Source organism: Haemorhous mexicanus, chromosome 29 (assembly GCF_027477595.1).
Source record: "Haemorhous mexicanus isolate bHaeMex1 chromosome 29, bHaeMex1.pri, whole genome shotgun sequence".
Classification (NCBI taxonomy): Eukaryota; Metazoa; Chordata; class Aves; order Passeriformes; family Fringillidae; genus Haemorhous; species Haemorhous mexicanus.
This window is the reverse complement of record NC_082369.1, coordinates 6,125,103-6,140,228: the sequence shown is the minus strand read 5'-3', so window position 1 is coordinate 6,140,228 and position 15,126 is coordinate 6,125,103. Positions and strand designations below refer to the sequence as shown.

General features: G+C 47.9%; 2 protein-coding genes across 7 annotated transcripts in view; both read left to right on the top strand.

The window, feature by feature from the left end:
* KXD1 (KxDL motif containing 1) overlaps nucleotides 1-15,126 on the top strand; it is a 132,775-nt gene that overhangs the window by 18,050 nt on the left and 99,599 nt on the right. The window lies entirely within an intron of this gene.
* Nucleotides 22-15,106, top strand: PGPEP1 (pyroglutamyl-peptidase I). 6 transcript variants are annotated; one of them, XM_059870214.1, is made up of 7 exons: nucleotides 2,679-2,825; nucleotides 3,106-3,158; nucleotides 8,827-8,943; nucleotides 10,792-11,024; nucleotides 12,440-13,643; nucleotides 13,888-13,973; nucleotides 14,044-15,106. In XM_059870214.1, exons 1-5 carry the CDS (start codon nucleotides 2,681-2,683, stop codon nucleotides 12,630-12,632), a joined length of 741 nt encoding a protein of 246 aa, XP_059726197.1. In that variant the 5' UTR covers nucleotides 2,679-2,680; the 3' UTR covers nucleotides 12,633-13,643; nucleotides 13,888-13,973; nucleotides 14,044-15,106. The 6 variants fall into 6 exon arrangements, with proteins under 6 accessions (XP_059726200.1, XP_059726198.1, XP_059726197.1 ...); XM_059870217.1 differs by lacking the exon at nucleotides 2,679-2,825 and adding an exon at nucleotides 22-156 and having other exon boundaries at nucleotides 12,440-13,973; XM_059870215.1 differs by lacking the exon at nucleotides 2,679-2,825 and adding an exon at nucleotides 358-488 and having other exon boundaries at nucleotides 12,440-13,973.

The window sequence follows — 15,126 nt, the reverse complement described above, 5'->3', positions numbered from 1 at the left end:
CGCGCCGCCCGGTCCGCGCCTTTGCGGCGGCACCGCCCGGGACGGGCCGAGCCGGGACGGGCCGAGACGCGCCGAGACGCGCTCCGCACCTCCCGGGACCGCGGCCGCGCTTCGTGCTCCCCCCCAGCCAGGCAGGGAACCCCCGCGAGGCTCAGGGTGAGCGTTTTGTTTAACCAACCCCCCCCCGAGTCCCGCCGCTGAGGCGGGCGAGCGGGAGCCCCTCGGGCTGCGCCGCGCACGGAGGGTGCCGGTGATCGGTAACGGGTGAAGGGCTCCAGGCCGTCCCGCGGCGGGACTTCCGCCGCGGCGGCGGAAGCGGCGGGTCCGGGCGGCGCGGGGCGGGGCGGGCGGCGCGGGGCGGGGCCGCGCTCAGTGCGGGGCGGCGGCGGCGGCGGGACGGGACGGACGGACAGACAGACAGACGGACGGACGGGACGGACGGGACGGAGCCGCGATGGAGAAGCCGCGGCGGGCGGTGGTGGTGACGGGTACGGGGCGGTGAGAGGGGAATTGGGGGGGCATTGCTGGGGGACCCCGGTCCCGGCGGGGGCAGTTTGGGGGAGCCCTGCCCCGAACTGAGGAGGGGGTGCCAGGGAAGGGCAGAGCTGGGGGGGGTAAGAGGGTCTGGGGGTGCAGCTGGGGGACCCCTGCTCTGTGCTGAGGAGCGGCTTTGGGGATCCTTTTGCTGACTAAAGTGGCCGGGGGTAGGTGTGAGACCCCTCCCCGAAGTGATGGGGGGCTCGGAGGCGCCGCTTCTGTGTGATGAGGAATTTGGGGCAGAGGGGGAATTTTGGGGATCCCTTCACTGCAGGGCTTGGAGGGGGCAGTTGGGGACCTCTTCCCTGAGATAAGTGAGGGACCCCTTCCCTAAGGTGAGAGATGGGGGTCTGCTGTCCCATCAGGGGGGGACTGAGGGCATGGGGAGCGGGGGCTGTCCCCTCGGGGGGCTGTCCCCTGTGTGGGGCGATAAATGGGGTGCAGGGCAGAGTCTGGGGGGCTTTGGGTCAGGGGTGTCACAGCTGGGGGGGGTACAGCAGCGAGAGGGTTTTCTGGCATTTATCCATCCAGCTGGCACTCGGATCCCCTTTTCCCACGCGTGACCCCATCCCAAAGGATGGGGTTTGCTATTCTCCAAAAGAAGGGAATCGAGCCACCCTGAGGAGCAGGAAAACAATTTTGGGGGCGCAGGGAGAGGGGAATCACCCCCTGAGCCCCCCAGGTGTGGGAGCTGCTCCCCAAAGCAGCGCCGGGGGGAAGAATGAGCGAGGGGCCGCGGCGTTGTCAGCCCCTTGGCGGGGTACAAAGGCAGCTCGGGGTGATTTGTGGGTGAGGCCGTCCTGTGACAAATGGGGAACTGGCCCAAACTATTCAGGTCTCCCCCCAGCAGCTGAAGCCGAGGCCGTTTGAATAGCAGAGCAGCCGTAACCACGGGCAGAAAGTGCCTTTTTCCCGGGAGCAGGTGGCAAATCCTGCCTTTCCCGAGCCCAAATCCAGCGTGGAGCGGCGGTGACTAAACAGAAAACTTGCGTCAGGAGACGTTCTGCTGCTCGCGGGGCTCCTCCACGCTCTTTTTTTTTTTTTTTTTCCTTTTTTATTTTCTAAATTTCAGGGAAGTCTGCAAAGTTGCCTGGTGAGCTGTGCCCCTGTTTGATAAGCGGGCGGAATTCCGCTCGGCACTGGGGACGGTGTCCTGTTCCCAGTGGGTTCCCAGCCTGTGCTGGCCCGGGATAAGCGTTGTTTGTGCACCATTTCTTTTTTAGAACTCGTTAAGGAGATAATCCCGTGGCCGTGCCTGCAGCTGGTTTTACTGCTAATGAGCCTTGCGGGGTGGATGTGCTCCGTGGGGTCGGGCGCTGCCCACAAAGTTCCCTCTGTTCCCGGGAAGGGATAACACCAGATGAGAACCCCAGCTGTGTTTGTGCCAGCTGGAGTTGGAATTCGGAGCCAGGGAATCCTGCCCTGTGCCTGGGCACCTGTAGGATTTCAGCCATTCCCTGGCTGGGTTGTTGAAAAGTGGATTTTAGTTCTTTTATAGGATTGTCACGCTTTATTTAGGAATTCAGCTTAGCAGGTCCGGGTGTTTGCTTCGTGTGGGACCTGCAGAAACAGCTGGGGAGGCATTCATTGCCTCCTTCCCCTGTCATAGTTTGTCTCACACCCCTGCAGTTCTGCTCACAGGAAAACACCCCCAGCCTTTTGGATTTTTGTGGGAATATTTATTTTGGCGAGCCGGGTTGGGATCCACGGGCGTGGACGAGCCCACGCTTGGGAAATTCCTCCCGAGGTGCAGCATCACCTCAGCCTGCCTGGGGAGGGCAAATCCCACGTTTCCATTAAGGTGTCAGCTGATATTTGTGGTCCCTCTCGGGTCCTTTCAAGGGGCTGGGCAGAATTTATTGTCCCCTAATTGCAGGAGGCTGGGAGGGCAAGGCTGACATTTGAAATTAAAGCATATCGACGTTACGCCCAGATAAATTGCCCAACCTTTGTGTGCTTGCTCAGGGGAAAAAAAAGAAAAAAAAAAAGAAAGAAATGTTATGGATTACCAGTTAACTCCAAAGTTATTCATTAGGAGTTTGGAGGTGCTGAAGGAAGTGGTTTGGATGACACCCTGGTGGCCTTTGCTGTGCTGTGGGTGGGTTGTCAACAGCTCTGTTTGTTTCCTTGGGAGGTGTAATTAATGCTAACGAAGATCTTGGAGAAGACCCTGAGCGGAGAAGGAACATTTGAGGCAGGCTTGTGGAAGCATCTGCTGTGGGCTGAAGCAATCAGGAATAGAAAATCCAATCATGATTCTAATTCTGTGGCATCGGGCAAGTTAGCTGGTAATAACCAATTTTTCTAACCTGGGCAGGAAGCAAAATTCTTCTCCCCAAGGAAAAAAAAACCAAGTTTCTTTTCAAGCAAATTATTGTTTTCCTTCACTGTCCAAGGCTGGAGTTGAAATATTTTAGTGCAGGTGTCTTGTTTGACACTCAGGTGTAAAGAAAAAAGGATTGAGAGGTAGAAGTGGAGGGTTTGTTTTTTATTTTTTTCCAGGAAAGCTCAAACCTCTTTGCAGCTTCAAGCTTGGAGTCAAATCTGTGAATTTTCCTTCTCCTGCAGGGTTTGGGCCGTTTGGGGAGCACGCTGTGAACGCCAGCTGGATTGCAGTCCAGGTAACCCCTGAATTTTCCTCTTGGGAAGTGTCAAAATAGGGGACAAATCCCTACAAATTTGGGCTTCCAGCTCTTTTTGTCCCTTACAACTTCTTCTGGAGCTGTCTGCAGATCTCCAGATGGTCAGCTGGATAATGTTTGATTCCCTGCTCAGAGAACAATCCCTTGGCTGGTGGAGTTCAATGAGATTGAGTTAATGTGGCTGAGGCAAGGAAGGAATTCCCAGCTTTGGGTGCTTTTTAAATGGGGCAGGGAGCTTGGAATCTTCCTGTGCCCTGTGCCAAACCAAGCCCAGAGGAATCTGGGTGTTTTTCCTCTCACTTCTGACCTGAGGCTGGGCCAGCCTCAGCCTTGAGAGATTCCCAGCTGGAGGTTTGGTGGAGTTAGGTGAGTGTCAGGATTCCCAGCCAGGGCTGCCTCTTTTCCTCCCTGCCTGGATCCCCCCTTTCTCTGCTTGGGGAAATGCTTTTCCTTGCCTGCTCAGGGAAATCAGCTTTGTGCCACTTGGAGCTCTGCACATCCCTAAAATCCTGGAATATCCTGGAATCACCAGCAACTCCTGGCCATCCCCCAAATCCCCACCCCATGCCCAGGAGTTCATCTGGGTGAGGCTGGCATCCCACAAATGAGGCAAGAAGAGGGAATTAAGCTATTTTTGATGGAATTAAGTTGGTTTTTTCTATAAAAACACTTTTTACAGGGCTGGTGCTGCCACATTTTCCCACTCCTTCCTTCTTGGTCACTCCTGGATGGGGTTTGTGGCAAAGCCCCTGGGAATTCCATGGCACCTTTCAGTACAGTTGCCCAGGGAATTAAATCTATTTTTCTCCCCACCACGTCTCTCTCCCCTTCAGAGCCCTGAGATTAATATCTTCTCTCAAATGCTTTTAAATTAAATCACAAACTCCAATCAATTACAGCCAACTAATGTCCAGCTGCCTGATGTGCTGGCTGCTGGGAGAAGACAAAACCTTTCCCTCCCTCCAAGAGCTTTTTGGGAATTAATTTATTCAAGTTTGGGTCGGTTTGGAGGAATATTCAGGTTGTGGATGGTGGGGGAAAAATTCCTCCTAAAAATCAGGAGTGGGGCTGAGTGATTTGGTTTGTTCCTGCTGGTGTGGTGTCAGCTGTTTTTATTTCAGAGACAGACAAAAGGGTGGTTTTGGAGCAGGAGGAGTGGTGGGTGTTGAGATGTTGCTTGAAAAAATAATAAATAAATAAACAAACCTAAAGGGAAACAGCTCCGGGCGCTGGTGGCTGCTCAGCTGTGTGGCTGGTGGATGAAGTCATCCCCTCCAGTTAAAATCCAGTTTTAGGGGCTTGGGGGATGGCAAAAGTCAGAGTTGGGGGTGTTTTGGGGGGATAAATTCAGAATTGGGGGTGTTTGGGGTGGATAAACTGAGAATTGGGGGTGTTTGGGGGGAATAAACTTGGAAACGGAGATGTTTTGAGTGGCTAAACTCAGAACTGGGGATGTTTTGAGTGGATTTGGGATGTTTTGAGTGGCTAAACTCAGAACTGGGGATATTTGGGGTGGATAAACTCAGAGTTGGGGAAGTTTGGGGTGGGTAAACTCAGAATTTGGGATGTTTTGAGTGGATTGGGGATGTTTTGAGTGGCTAAACTCAGAATTGGGGATATTTGGGGTGGATAAACTCAGAGTTGGGGAAGTTTGGGGTGGGTAAACTCAGAATTTGGGATGTTTTGAGTGGATTGGGGATGTTCTGAGTGGCTAAACTCAGAACTGGGGAAGTTTTGAGTGGATAAACTCAGAACTGGGCATGTTTGGGGTCGCTAAACTCAGAATTGGGGATGTTTTCAGTGGCTAAACTCAGAATTGGGGATGTTTTGAGTGGCTAAGCTCGGAATTGGAGATGTTTGGGGTGGCTAAGCTCAGAACTGAGGATGTTTTGAGTGGATTTGGGATGTTTGGGGTGGCTAAGCTCAGAACTGGGGATGTTTTGAGTGGATTTGGGATGTTTGGGGTGGCTAAGCTCAGAACTGGGGATGTTTTGAGTGGATTTGGGATGTTTTGAGTGGCTAAGCTCAGAACTGGGGATGTTTTGGGTGGATTTGGGATGTTTGGGGTGGCTAAGCTCAGAATTGGGGATGTTTTGAGTGGATTTGGGATGTTTTGAGTGGCTAAGCTCAGAATTGGGGATGTTTTGAGTGGATTTGGGATGTTTGGGGTGGCTAAGCTCAGAACTGGGGATGTTTTGAGTGGATTTGGGATGTTTGGGGTGGCTAAGCTCAGAATTGGGGATGTTTTGAGTGGATTTGGGATGTTTTGAGTGGCTAAGCTCAGAATTGGGGATGTTTTGAGTGGATTTGGGATGTTTTGAGTGGCTAAGCTCAGAATTGGGGATGTTTTGAGTACAAACTGGAGGCTCCGGCTCCGGATTATTGTGAGTGAAAACATCAGCTGGGAGGCAGCGGGGAGGATTTGCCTTTCCTTCCCCTGTCTCAGCCCCCAGAGGCCCAGACAAAAAGGAACAGCATGTCTTTGAGCCTGGCTGAGGTGGGCATTGTGCAACTTTCAGACAGGGACTTCATGGAGCAGAGGGGACACAAAGGCGTGTCTGAGTTCCCGAATCCCAGACGGTGTGATCTGCATTTTAATAGAAGAAAAATCAATTAAACAATCTTTTCTAAATCCTTCCTAGCTCCAGGGCTCAGCTAGTTCTGGTTTATTACATCTTTTATGGTGCTGCATCCCCAGGATAAAATTCTCTCCTTGTTTTTTTTTTATCCTTTCACTCCCCCTGGTTTTGTTTGGGTTCTGCCACAGAAGGTGGACAGGGGGTGAGTTTGCCCTGGAAGTGCAGTGGATTTCTGTCTGGTTTTGCAAGCTGACTGATTTTTACACATGGCTACCTTAAATAGTGGCAGCAGCAATCTCATAATGCTGCCAAAGTGAAAAGTTTCAAAATTTCACCCCCCAAAAAAAAACCCCAATGAAATGTTTGGGTTTTTACTCATGGAGGGGAGAGCTTTCCTGGAAGAAAAACTCCTTTCAGCTTTATTTTAAGGCTCACAGCAAAACCACTCAGTGTCAATTTGGCTTTGCTGTTTTGAGTTTTCATCATTTTTATCTTTCAGTTCAGATCTTTTTTATTTTTTTTCCCCCCCACGGGTGCAACTTTTGCTGGGGGGGACCTGCAAGGAGAAATCCCTGAAATGAGCTTTTCCCATCTCATTTTCTGCCCTCCCTGCTGTGGCTTAGGTGTGGACACAGGTGTGACCTGTGGACTGTGAAGCTGCTGGGCTCCTTCATCCCCCCCAAAGTGCTTCAGGCTCTGGAGGAGGAGGAGGAGAGAGGTCAGAGTGCATTTTGACATTAGGAAGGACAATTGCTGTCAGGGTGTCTAGACAGACCTGATAAGGATATTAGAGGCTGACAAAGAGCAGCATTGTGGAGGGGTCAGGGAATGGGTCACACATGTTCTGTGTGCTCTGGTTGTCAGGTGGACAGGGCTGGGGGGGAGAACTTGCTCAGGGAGGGGGGGAAGGTTACAAACATCTTCATTATGGGGCGCTGGGCTTGGTTAAAAGGAAAGTTGTGGCTTGGTAAAGTTAAGGTTGAAGTGGCTGGAGGGTTCTGTTTTCATCCAGCAAAACTTGCCACCACCAAATCCATCCCCAGGAGCTGTTCCCAGTCCTCACCCTCAAATCCATCCCCAGGAGCTGTTCCCAGTCCTCACCCTCAAATCCATCCCCAGGAGCTGTTCCCAGTCCCCACCACCAAATCCATCCCCAGGAGCTGTTCCCAGTCTCCACCACCAAATCCATCCCCAGGAGTTTTTCCTTCCTCTCCACCAAATCCATCCCCAGGAGCTGTTCCCAGTCCTCACCACCAAATCCATCCCCAGGAGCTGTTCCCTTCCCAATCCCCACCACCAAATCCATCCCCAGGAGCTGTTCCCTTCCCCACCTTCAGGAGCATCACTTCTCACTGGTATTAACTCTCCTAAAAAGTGTTTATTCTCCTCCTGGAGAGGCTGGCTGGTGTTGGAACACTCTCACCTGTAAACTCCTTTGCTTTGTTGAGCTTCAGGTAAGGTTTTGGTGGCAGATTTGTGCAGATTTGTGCATCCCTTCCATCCAGCTGTGCTAATGAATGTCTGAGTGTGCCAGACACTGATCAATACAGCGAGGCTTTAATATCAGCCTTGCCCTGGGAGCCAGAGCCTGTGATTTATCATCCTGGCTCATATCTGCCTCTCTCTGAAAGTGTCACTTTGGCCTTTCTGGGTGTTTTAGTTGTCTGAAATCTTGTTACATCCCTGTGGTTTGGCTGTACAAGTGTGAAAGGTGTTTTTTTTCCTCGGTAGAAAAGCAGTCATGCTGATAAAAACACAGAAAAACGATGGCACAACACTGCTCACATTTAAACGGGGGAGGCCTCAAACCTCAGCTTGTCTTCTCCTTTCAAGTGCCTTTAATTTTTAATTTTTAACCTGGGGGAATACAGGGTTGGAGAGTGAAACCAGCTGATCTGCAAGGAGGAAAACAAAACCTGAGAATTGCTTCAGAGAGCAGCTTGTGGCTCTGGTCCCCAAATCCAAGCCTGGACCAGAGATAAATTCAGGAATATTTTGAAATGTCCTTTGGTAGTTTGATGGCTTTTACCTCTTCCCACCTCAGCTCCATAGGAACAGCTCTTTTGGACATGTGGTGGTGAGGGGAAGGCTTGGTCCAGGCTGGGTGCTGCAGGAATTCCTCAAACGTGATGGGCAAGGTCTCTTCTCCCACTGCAGAAATGCTTCCTGGTCTTACCTGGCTCCAAAGTTCAGGCTCAGATGATGGGTTTTTTTTAAGAACCCTTTTTTTTCCAGAGGTTTCAGACCTTGTGGGTGTTTCCTTGAGCTCTGGGAGGTTTGGGGATGGTGGCTCTGAGAGGTTCCAGAGGAGCAAAGCTCCAACTGGAGCCTTACTGGGGAGAGCAAGGGAGAACCTGTGTGTGGGGGAGTTTGGGGATCAAACTGTGCTTTCCTGTCAGAAACACTGAGGAGGAAAAAAACCCTTTCCCCTGGTTTTAAAGCCTTTGCAAGGTCTTTAACTGCCACTTTGAGTTTTAAAAGGTTTGGAGGAAGTTGGCTGTGTTTATTGCCAGGATATTTGGGATGTTTTCGTGGCAGAGAGGGAGAAATCATTGACTGGGTGAGCTGAATCACCAGCGCTGCCACCCAGCCCTGAGAGCTCTTTATCTGGAAACAAATGTGAAATTCCTCTGCAGGCCAGGGTGATGGATAAAACCCTTCCAGTCCCACCTTCTCCACGCTGTCACTCCTTGGAAGAAGCAGGGATGGTGACTGTCTCCCTCTATAAATAACAGAGCCAAGGTCTCCCCGGGAGCGTGGGTGATGTTAACTGTTGTCAGTTAAATGTTGATTTCTTTGTCACACACACACACACACACCAGAGCCCCACAAACGGTTCTGTGGGTGAAACTCTTCTTCCACACAGGTGGGGGGATGCCTTTGTTGTTGCCACGATGGGTTTGGGGTTTTTTTTACGTTGCTGTAAACTGCAGGTGCAGTTTATGAGGTGACACAACCTGGTGTAAACTGGTGTTAGTCCCTCACTCTGCCCTTAAACCTTCCAGGAGTGAAATCCTCTGCTCATCCCATGCCTGACCATCTTGGTTTTGCTTTGCTGGTGTTTTCAGGAGCTGGAGAAGCTGGGGCTGAGGGATGATGTGGATCTGCATGTCTATGAGGTCCCTGTTGAGTACCAGACCGTGCAGAGACTCATTCCTGCCTTGTGGAAGAAGCACAGTCCCCAAGTGAGTGAGTAAAGGGAGGAGGGGAGGAGAAAACCACCCAGCAAAGGGTTGGAGCCTGCAGTGGGCACCGTGTGAAGTCTCCTTTTTCATGGCAGTGCCTGGCTGGATTTTTCCCCTCTTTTGTGGTGGGAAGGTGGGATTTTACAGCTCCAGTTCCCAGGAGCAGTGGGTGTGAAGGGGCCACTGCAGAGGGCTGTCTAGACAGCTCGTGGTCTGTCCGTGCCACCTGGGCTCCCCCAGCAGCTGTGCAGGTGCCAAGGCTCCTTTTTACCCTGATGAAATCACAATTCAGGTGGGGAGGGGATGAAAGGAGGAGAGCTGTGCTGTGCTGAACCTGTGGTAAAAAACCCCTCTTTCCTCTGGCACCTGTAACACCTCCCTGCTTCACTGGGGGTGGAACCATGAAACCCCAGGGTGGTTTGGGGTGGGGAGGGCCTTGAAGTCATACCATGGAATCATTGAGGCTGGAAAATGATCCAAGATTGAGTCCAGCCTTGGTGTGAGAAGCTAACCCCAGAGGGTTCCGTGGTTTCCCAGCGCAGTGACGAGGACATGAAATAAAACAACCTGGACACACAACTCTTCAAGGGAGAAAAAGAGGGAAGTTCCATCTCTGACTCCAACATTTAGAGATTTTTGGAAGTGACAGTGGGTTGGAGGGTGACAGTGCCACCTCTGCAATGACACTGGGCAAACCAACAGCCCATCAAATCTCTCCTCGTCCATAAAAGAATGCAACACAATCAGTTATTGACAGAAAGTGTGTGAAAAATCTTTCACTAAAAGAATAATAAAGCACTGGGGTGCTCTTCCCAGGGAGATGCTGGAATCACTATCTCTGGGTGGGTTTAAAAAAAGTCTGGACATGGCACTGGGGGCTGTGGTCTGGTTGAGGTGTGAGGGCACAGGTTGGACTCGATGATCTGAGAGGTCTCTCCCAACCTCATCATTCTGGGATTCTGAACCTCAGAGAAAGAAAACACAATTCTTACCATTTTCTGTGCCTGTCTGTGCCAGAGCAGAATGCAGTGAGGGATTGCTCACCCACAGTGATGTGCTCTGGGTCCTGGCAGGGCCAGGGGTGCAGCCCCACATTTCTCCTCACAGAGAGCAGCAAGGCACAGTTCTTCCCAAGAACATTTCTGGGATTCACATTCTCTAAACCTCAGAGAAAGGAAAAACAATTCTTCTCTCCTTTGCTCTGCCTGTTTGTGCCAAAGCAGAATGCAGTGTGGGGATTGTTCCCCCTCAGTGATGGTGCTCAGGTTCCTTGGCCTGGCAGGGCCAAAGGTGCAGCCCCACATTTCTCTTCAGAGCAAAGCAGGGCACAATTCTTCCCTAGAATATTTATGGAATTCACATTCTCTAAACCTCAGAGAAAGGAAAAACAATTCTCTCCTTTGCTCTGCCTCTTTGTGCCAGAGCAGAATGCAGTGTGGGCATTGTTCCCCCACAGTGATGTGCTCTGGGTCCTGTCAGGGCCAGGGGTGCAGCCCCACATTTCTCTTCAGAGCAAAGCAAGGCACAGTTCCTCCCAAGAATATTTATGGGTTTCATATTCTCTGAACCTCAGAGAAAGGAAAAACAATTCTCTCATTTTCTGTGCCTGTTTGTGCCAGAGCAGAATGCAGTGTGGCATTGCTTACCCACAGTGATGGTGCTCAGGTTCCTGGCAGGGCCAAAGGTGCAGCCCCACATTTCTCTTCAGACCAAAGCAAGGCACAATTCCTCCCAAGAATATTCTTATTTTATTTGCTGTGCCAAAGCAGAATACAAAACTATTCTGTGATTCTGTGATTCTGTGACCTGATCCTACCCAACCCAACCCCATCCCTTCTCCCCTGGCAGCTGGTGGTCCACGTGGGCGTGTCGGGCATGGCCACCACCGTCACCCTGGAGAAGTGTGGCCACAACGTGGGCTACAAAGGGCTGGACAACTGCCGCTTCTGCCCGGGCTCGCAGTGCTGCGTGGAGGGCGGCCCCGAGTGCATCGACTCCATCATCGACATGGACGCTGTCAGCAGCCGTGTCTCTGCCCTGGGGCTGGATGTCACCGTCACCATCTCCAGGGACGCGGGCAGGTGCGGCTCGGCTCGCGGGGGTGCCGCCCTGGGCTCTGCTTGTCACTAAAGTTTTGGGTTTTCTTGGTGTTGCTGGCAGGCTGCTGCTCAGGGCAATGGCTGTTTCTTCTTTATAAAGCGGCCAGCTGACTCCATTATTTTTTTTATATATATATATATTTTTAATATATATTTATATATATTTATATATATATATAAAAAAAGCTTTTTCATATATATATATAAGCTTTTATATATATATATAAGCTTTTATATATATATATATCAGCTTTTATATATATCTATCTATATCAGCTTTTATATATATATATCAGCTTTTATTTATTTATATATATATTTCCTTTTATATATATGTATCAGATTTTTTTAATATATATTTATCAGCTTTTATATATATATATATCAGCTTTTATATATATATATCAGCTTTTATTTATTTTTATATATATTAGCTTTTATATATATATATAAGCTTTTTTTAATATATATGTATCAGCTTTTATATATATATATATATCAGCTTATATATATATATATCAGCTATTATTTATTTATATATATATTAGCTTTTATATATATGTATCAGCTTTTTTTAATATATATATATCAGCTTTTATATATATGTATATCAGCTCTTATATATATCAGCTTTTTTATATATACATATATCAATCATCTTTTATATATATATATATCAGCTTTTATATATATAATCAGCTTTTATATATATATCAATTTTTTAATATATATATATCAGCTTTTATATATATATATATCAGCTTTTTTATATATAATCAGCTTTTATATATATCAGGTTTTATATATATATCTATATCAGCTTTTATATATATATATCAGCTTTTTAATATATATATCAACTTTTATATATGTATAAGCTTTTATATATATATCAGCTTCTTAATATATATATCAGCTTTTTTATATATATGCTTTTATATATATATCAGCTTTTTAATATATATATCAGCATTTTTATATATGTATATATCAACTTTTATATATATATATATATATCAGCTTTTTTATTTATTTGTTTAGTTAGTTAGTTAGTTAGTTAGTTAGTCAGTTGTATATATTTATATAAAATTTTAATTAAAACAGTCCCAGAGTCACAATTCCTGCCTCACACCCCCTAAACCACAGGACAGCACCACCATGCTGAACCACGGGCACCTACATCTCGTTTTGTCTGGTTTTATCCCTTTTTTTTTTTAAAAAAAAAAGAGAAACCTTCACCTTTTCTACCCTAAATTGAACCAAAACCCCCCCAGACTCACAATTCCCACCTCACACCCCCTAACCCCTAGGACAACACCACGATGGGCACCCACGCTTCACTTTATCCATTTTTTTTCCCCTTTTTTTTGCTGACCACCCCCTATTTTTGATTGCAGGTACCTGTGTGACTTCACCTACTACACCTCCTTGTACCAGAGCCGTGGCAGGTCAGCATTTGTGCACGTGCCTCCCCTGGGGAAGCCTTACTCTGCAGAGCAGCTGGGCCGGGCACTGCAGGCCATCATCGAGGAGATGCTGCATTTCCTGGAGCATTCCGAAGGCAAAATCAACTGCCAGCACGAACACTGAGCAGCTCTTTCTCTCTCTCTCTCCTAGTATTGCACTTCTAAAAAAATTTTTTCCCCTGCTCTGATGAAGTTTTGGGGGGGGGGGAAAGAGAAAAAAACAAAAAATAAATCAAGCGGCGGTTCCGGATGCAGAATTGGAGACTTCAAAAAAAGGAAAATTCTTCAAATTCTTCAAATTCTTCAAATTCTTCAAATTCTACAAATTCTACAAGTTCTACAAGTTCTACAAGTTCTACAAATTCTACAAATTCTACAAGTTCTGCAAATTCTGCAAATTCTGCTTAGAAATTCACTTTTTTGTTGTTGTTGTTGAATCTGTGAGTTCCAGCCTGAGCAGCGAAGGATTGGGAATCTCCTCTCTAGAACATTCCTGGGAGCTGCCAGGGGGGTTCCTCACCCTGAGCCAGCTCACCCAACCCTCCCCCTGGCCAATCCTTTTGCTCCCAGTTGGTTTTGGGTTTTTCTGACCCGAATTCCAGGTGGTGATGGTGAGGAAGCACAGCTGGAGCTGGGTGCCGTGGGCTTGGCTTGGGAAGCAGAGTTTGGTGGGAATGAGGAATTGCTCTGCTGGAGTGGAAGATGATTTTGGGCACTGATTCCTCCCTCCACATCCTGCAGACACCCACAGCAGGAGGGATTTGTCTGGGCTACTTCTGGAACCCAAATCCAGCTGGATTTTATTTTAATTTTGGAGCTTGATCCTTAATTTTGCAAATCTCTTTTTGCTGCCTCTCTCTCTCCTGACCACCTCCCTTCCTCGAGGACCTCCTGTAGCCAACAGCTCGGTTCAAACATGTCCCAAACCAATCTGGAATGGATAAAGACTTTGCTGAGGGCCACTGTCCCCACGGGACATCTTTATCCTGGTGCTCCATGCTGGTTTTAAGGTGAAAGTTGAGTAATTTATCATTTCCCCTGCTTCAAATCCCCCCCAACCTCGTGTTCCAGGTGAGGAGTGTTCAGCTGAGATCCCAATTCCACCTGGGTTGGAGTGGAGGCATTAAAAGTGCAGGTGGGAAATCTGCAAACATCAAAATTAAAAAAATGAAAAATAAAAAGGCAGATGGGAAATCTGCAAAAATCAAAATTAAAAAAATCAAAATTAAAAACGTGGATGGGAACCTGCAGAAATCAAAATTAAAAAATGCAGATGGGAACCTGCAAAAATCAAAATTAAAAATGCAGATGGGAAATCTGCAAAAATCAAAATTAAAAATGCAGATGGGAATCTGCAAAGATCGAAATTAAAAATGCAGGTGGGAAATCTGCAAAAATCAAAATTAAAAAATCAAAATTAAAAATGCAGGTGGGGAATCTGCAGAAATCAAAATTAAAAATGAAGGTGGGAATCTGCAATAATCGAAATTAAAAATGCAGGTAGGAACCTGCAAAGATTGAAATTAAAAAGGCAGGTGGGAAATCTGCAAGAATTAAAATTTAAAAATCAAAATTAAAAAGGCGGATGGGAAATCTGCAGAAATCAAAATAAAAAATGCAGATGGGAATCTGCAAAAATCAAAATTAAAAATGCAGATGGGAATCTGCAAAAATCAAAATTAAAAAATCAAAATTAAAAATGCAGGTGGGAAATCTGCAAAAATCAAAATTAAAAAATCCAAATTAAAAATGCAGATGGGAACCTGCAAAAATCGAAATGCCAGCTCTTCAGCCCAACCCCACAGCCTGGCAAGCAGAGGCAGTGGTGGGAAATGCAGGAATTCTGCTCAGGGGAGGATTCCAGGCTCTCCCCTGGAGTTCCCCTCCCGTGCCTGCAGTGTGGGAAAAAAATGTGAAAAAAATCTGAAATTGTGGGGTGCTGCGAGTGCAAAACCATCTCTGGGGATAAAGGGTTGGGGGGGAAGTGGGGCTGAGGAGTTCTGGTGTGGAGCAGAGGATTTGGGGACGTTCTGCTGGGCTGGGTTTGGGTTCAGCAGTGCCTGCTGCTGCTCCTGGGAATTCCCCAGCAATTCTCTGGGATCTCAGCAGGCTCCTCCTGGGGGGGATTCACTGCCAAATTTTGGGGTTGCAGCAAAAAAAAAAACAGAATTTGGAGCAGGACCAGGAAAAGCTGGGAGCTGAGGCTGCTTGGGTGGAGAAGCCTGAGATGCTTTTGCAGACAGAAATGTATTTTTGGGCAGGGTTTGGAAGGTTTTAACCCCCGTGGTTTGGAATTTCCCTGGTGCTGCCTGGCTCTGCTCTAGTAACTCTCAGTGAGAGCTGCTGTGGGACAAAGCCACCCCTGGGGACCCCTGAGGTGGGACAGAACCTGTGCAGGTGAGGGGGAAGCTCCTGCTCTGCACCCCCCGAGCAGGAGGGGTTTGGATAGAGCCAGGGAAATTCCTGCTCTGCTCTCCATCCAGGCCTCCCTGCTCAGAGGAATTTGCCTTCAAGTGAAATATTGTCATTCCCATCAACTCTGATTTGTCAGATTTCCTGATTAGTAATTTATTTTATTTAATATTTTGTTGAAATCTTTGTGCTTTGACACATTTTTT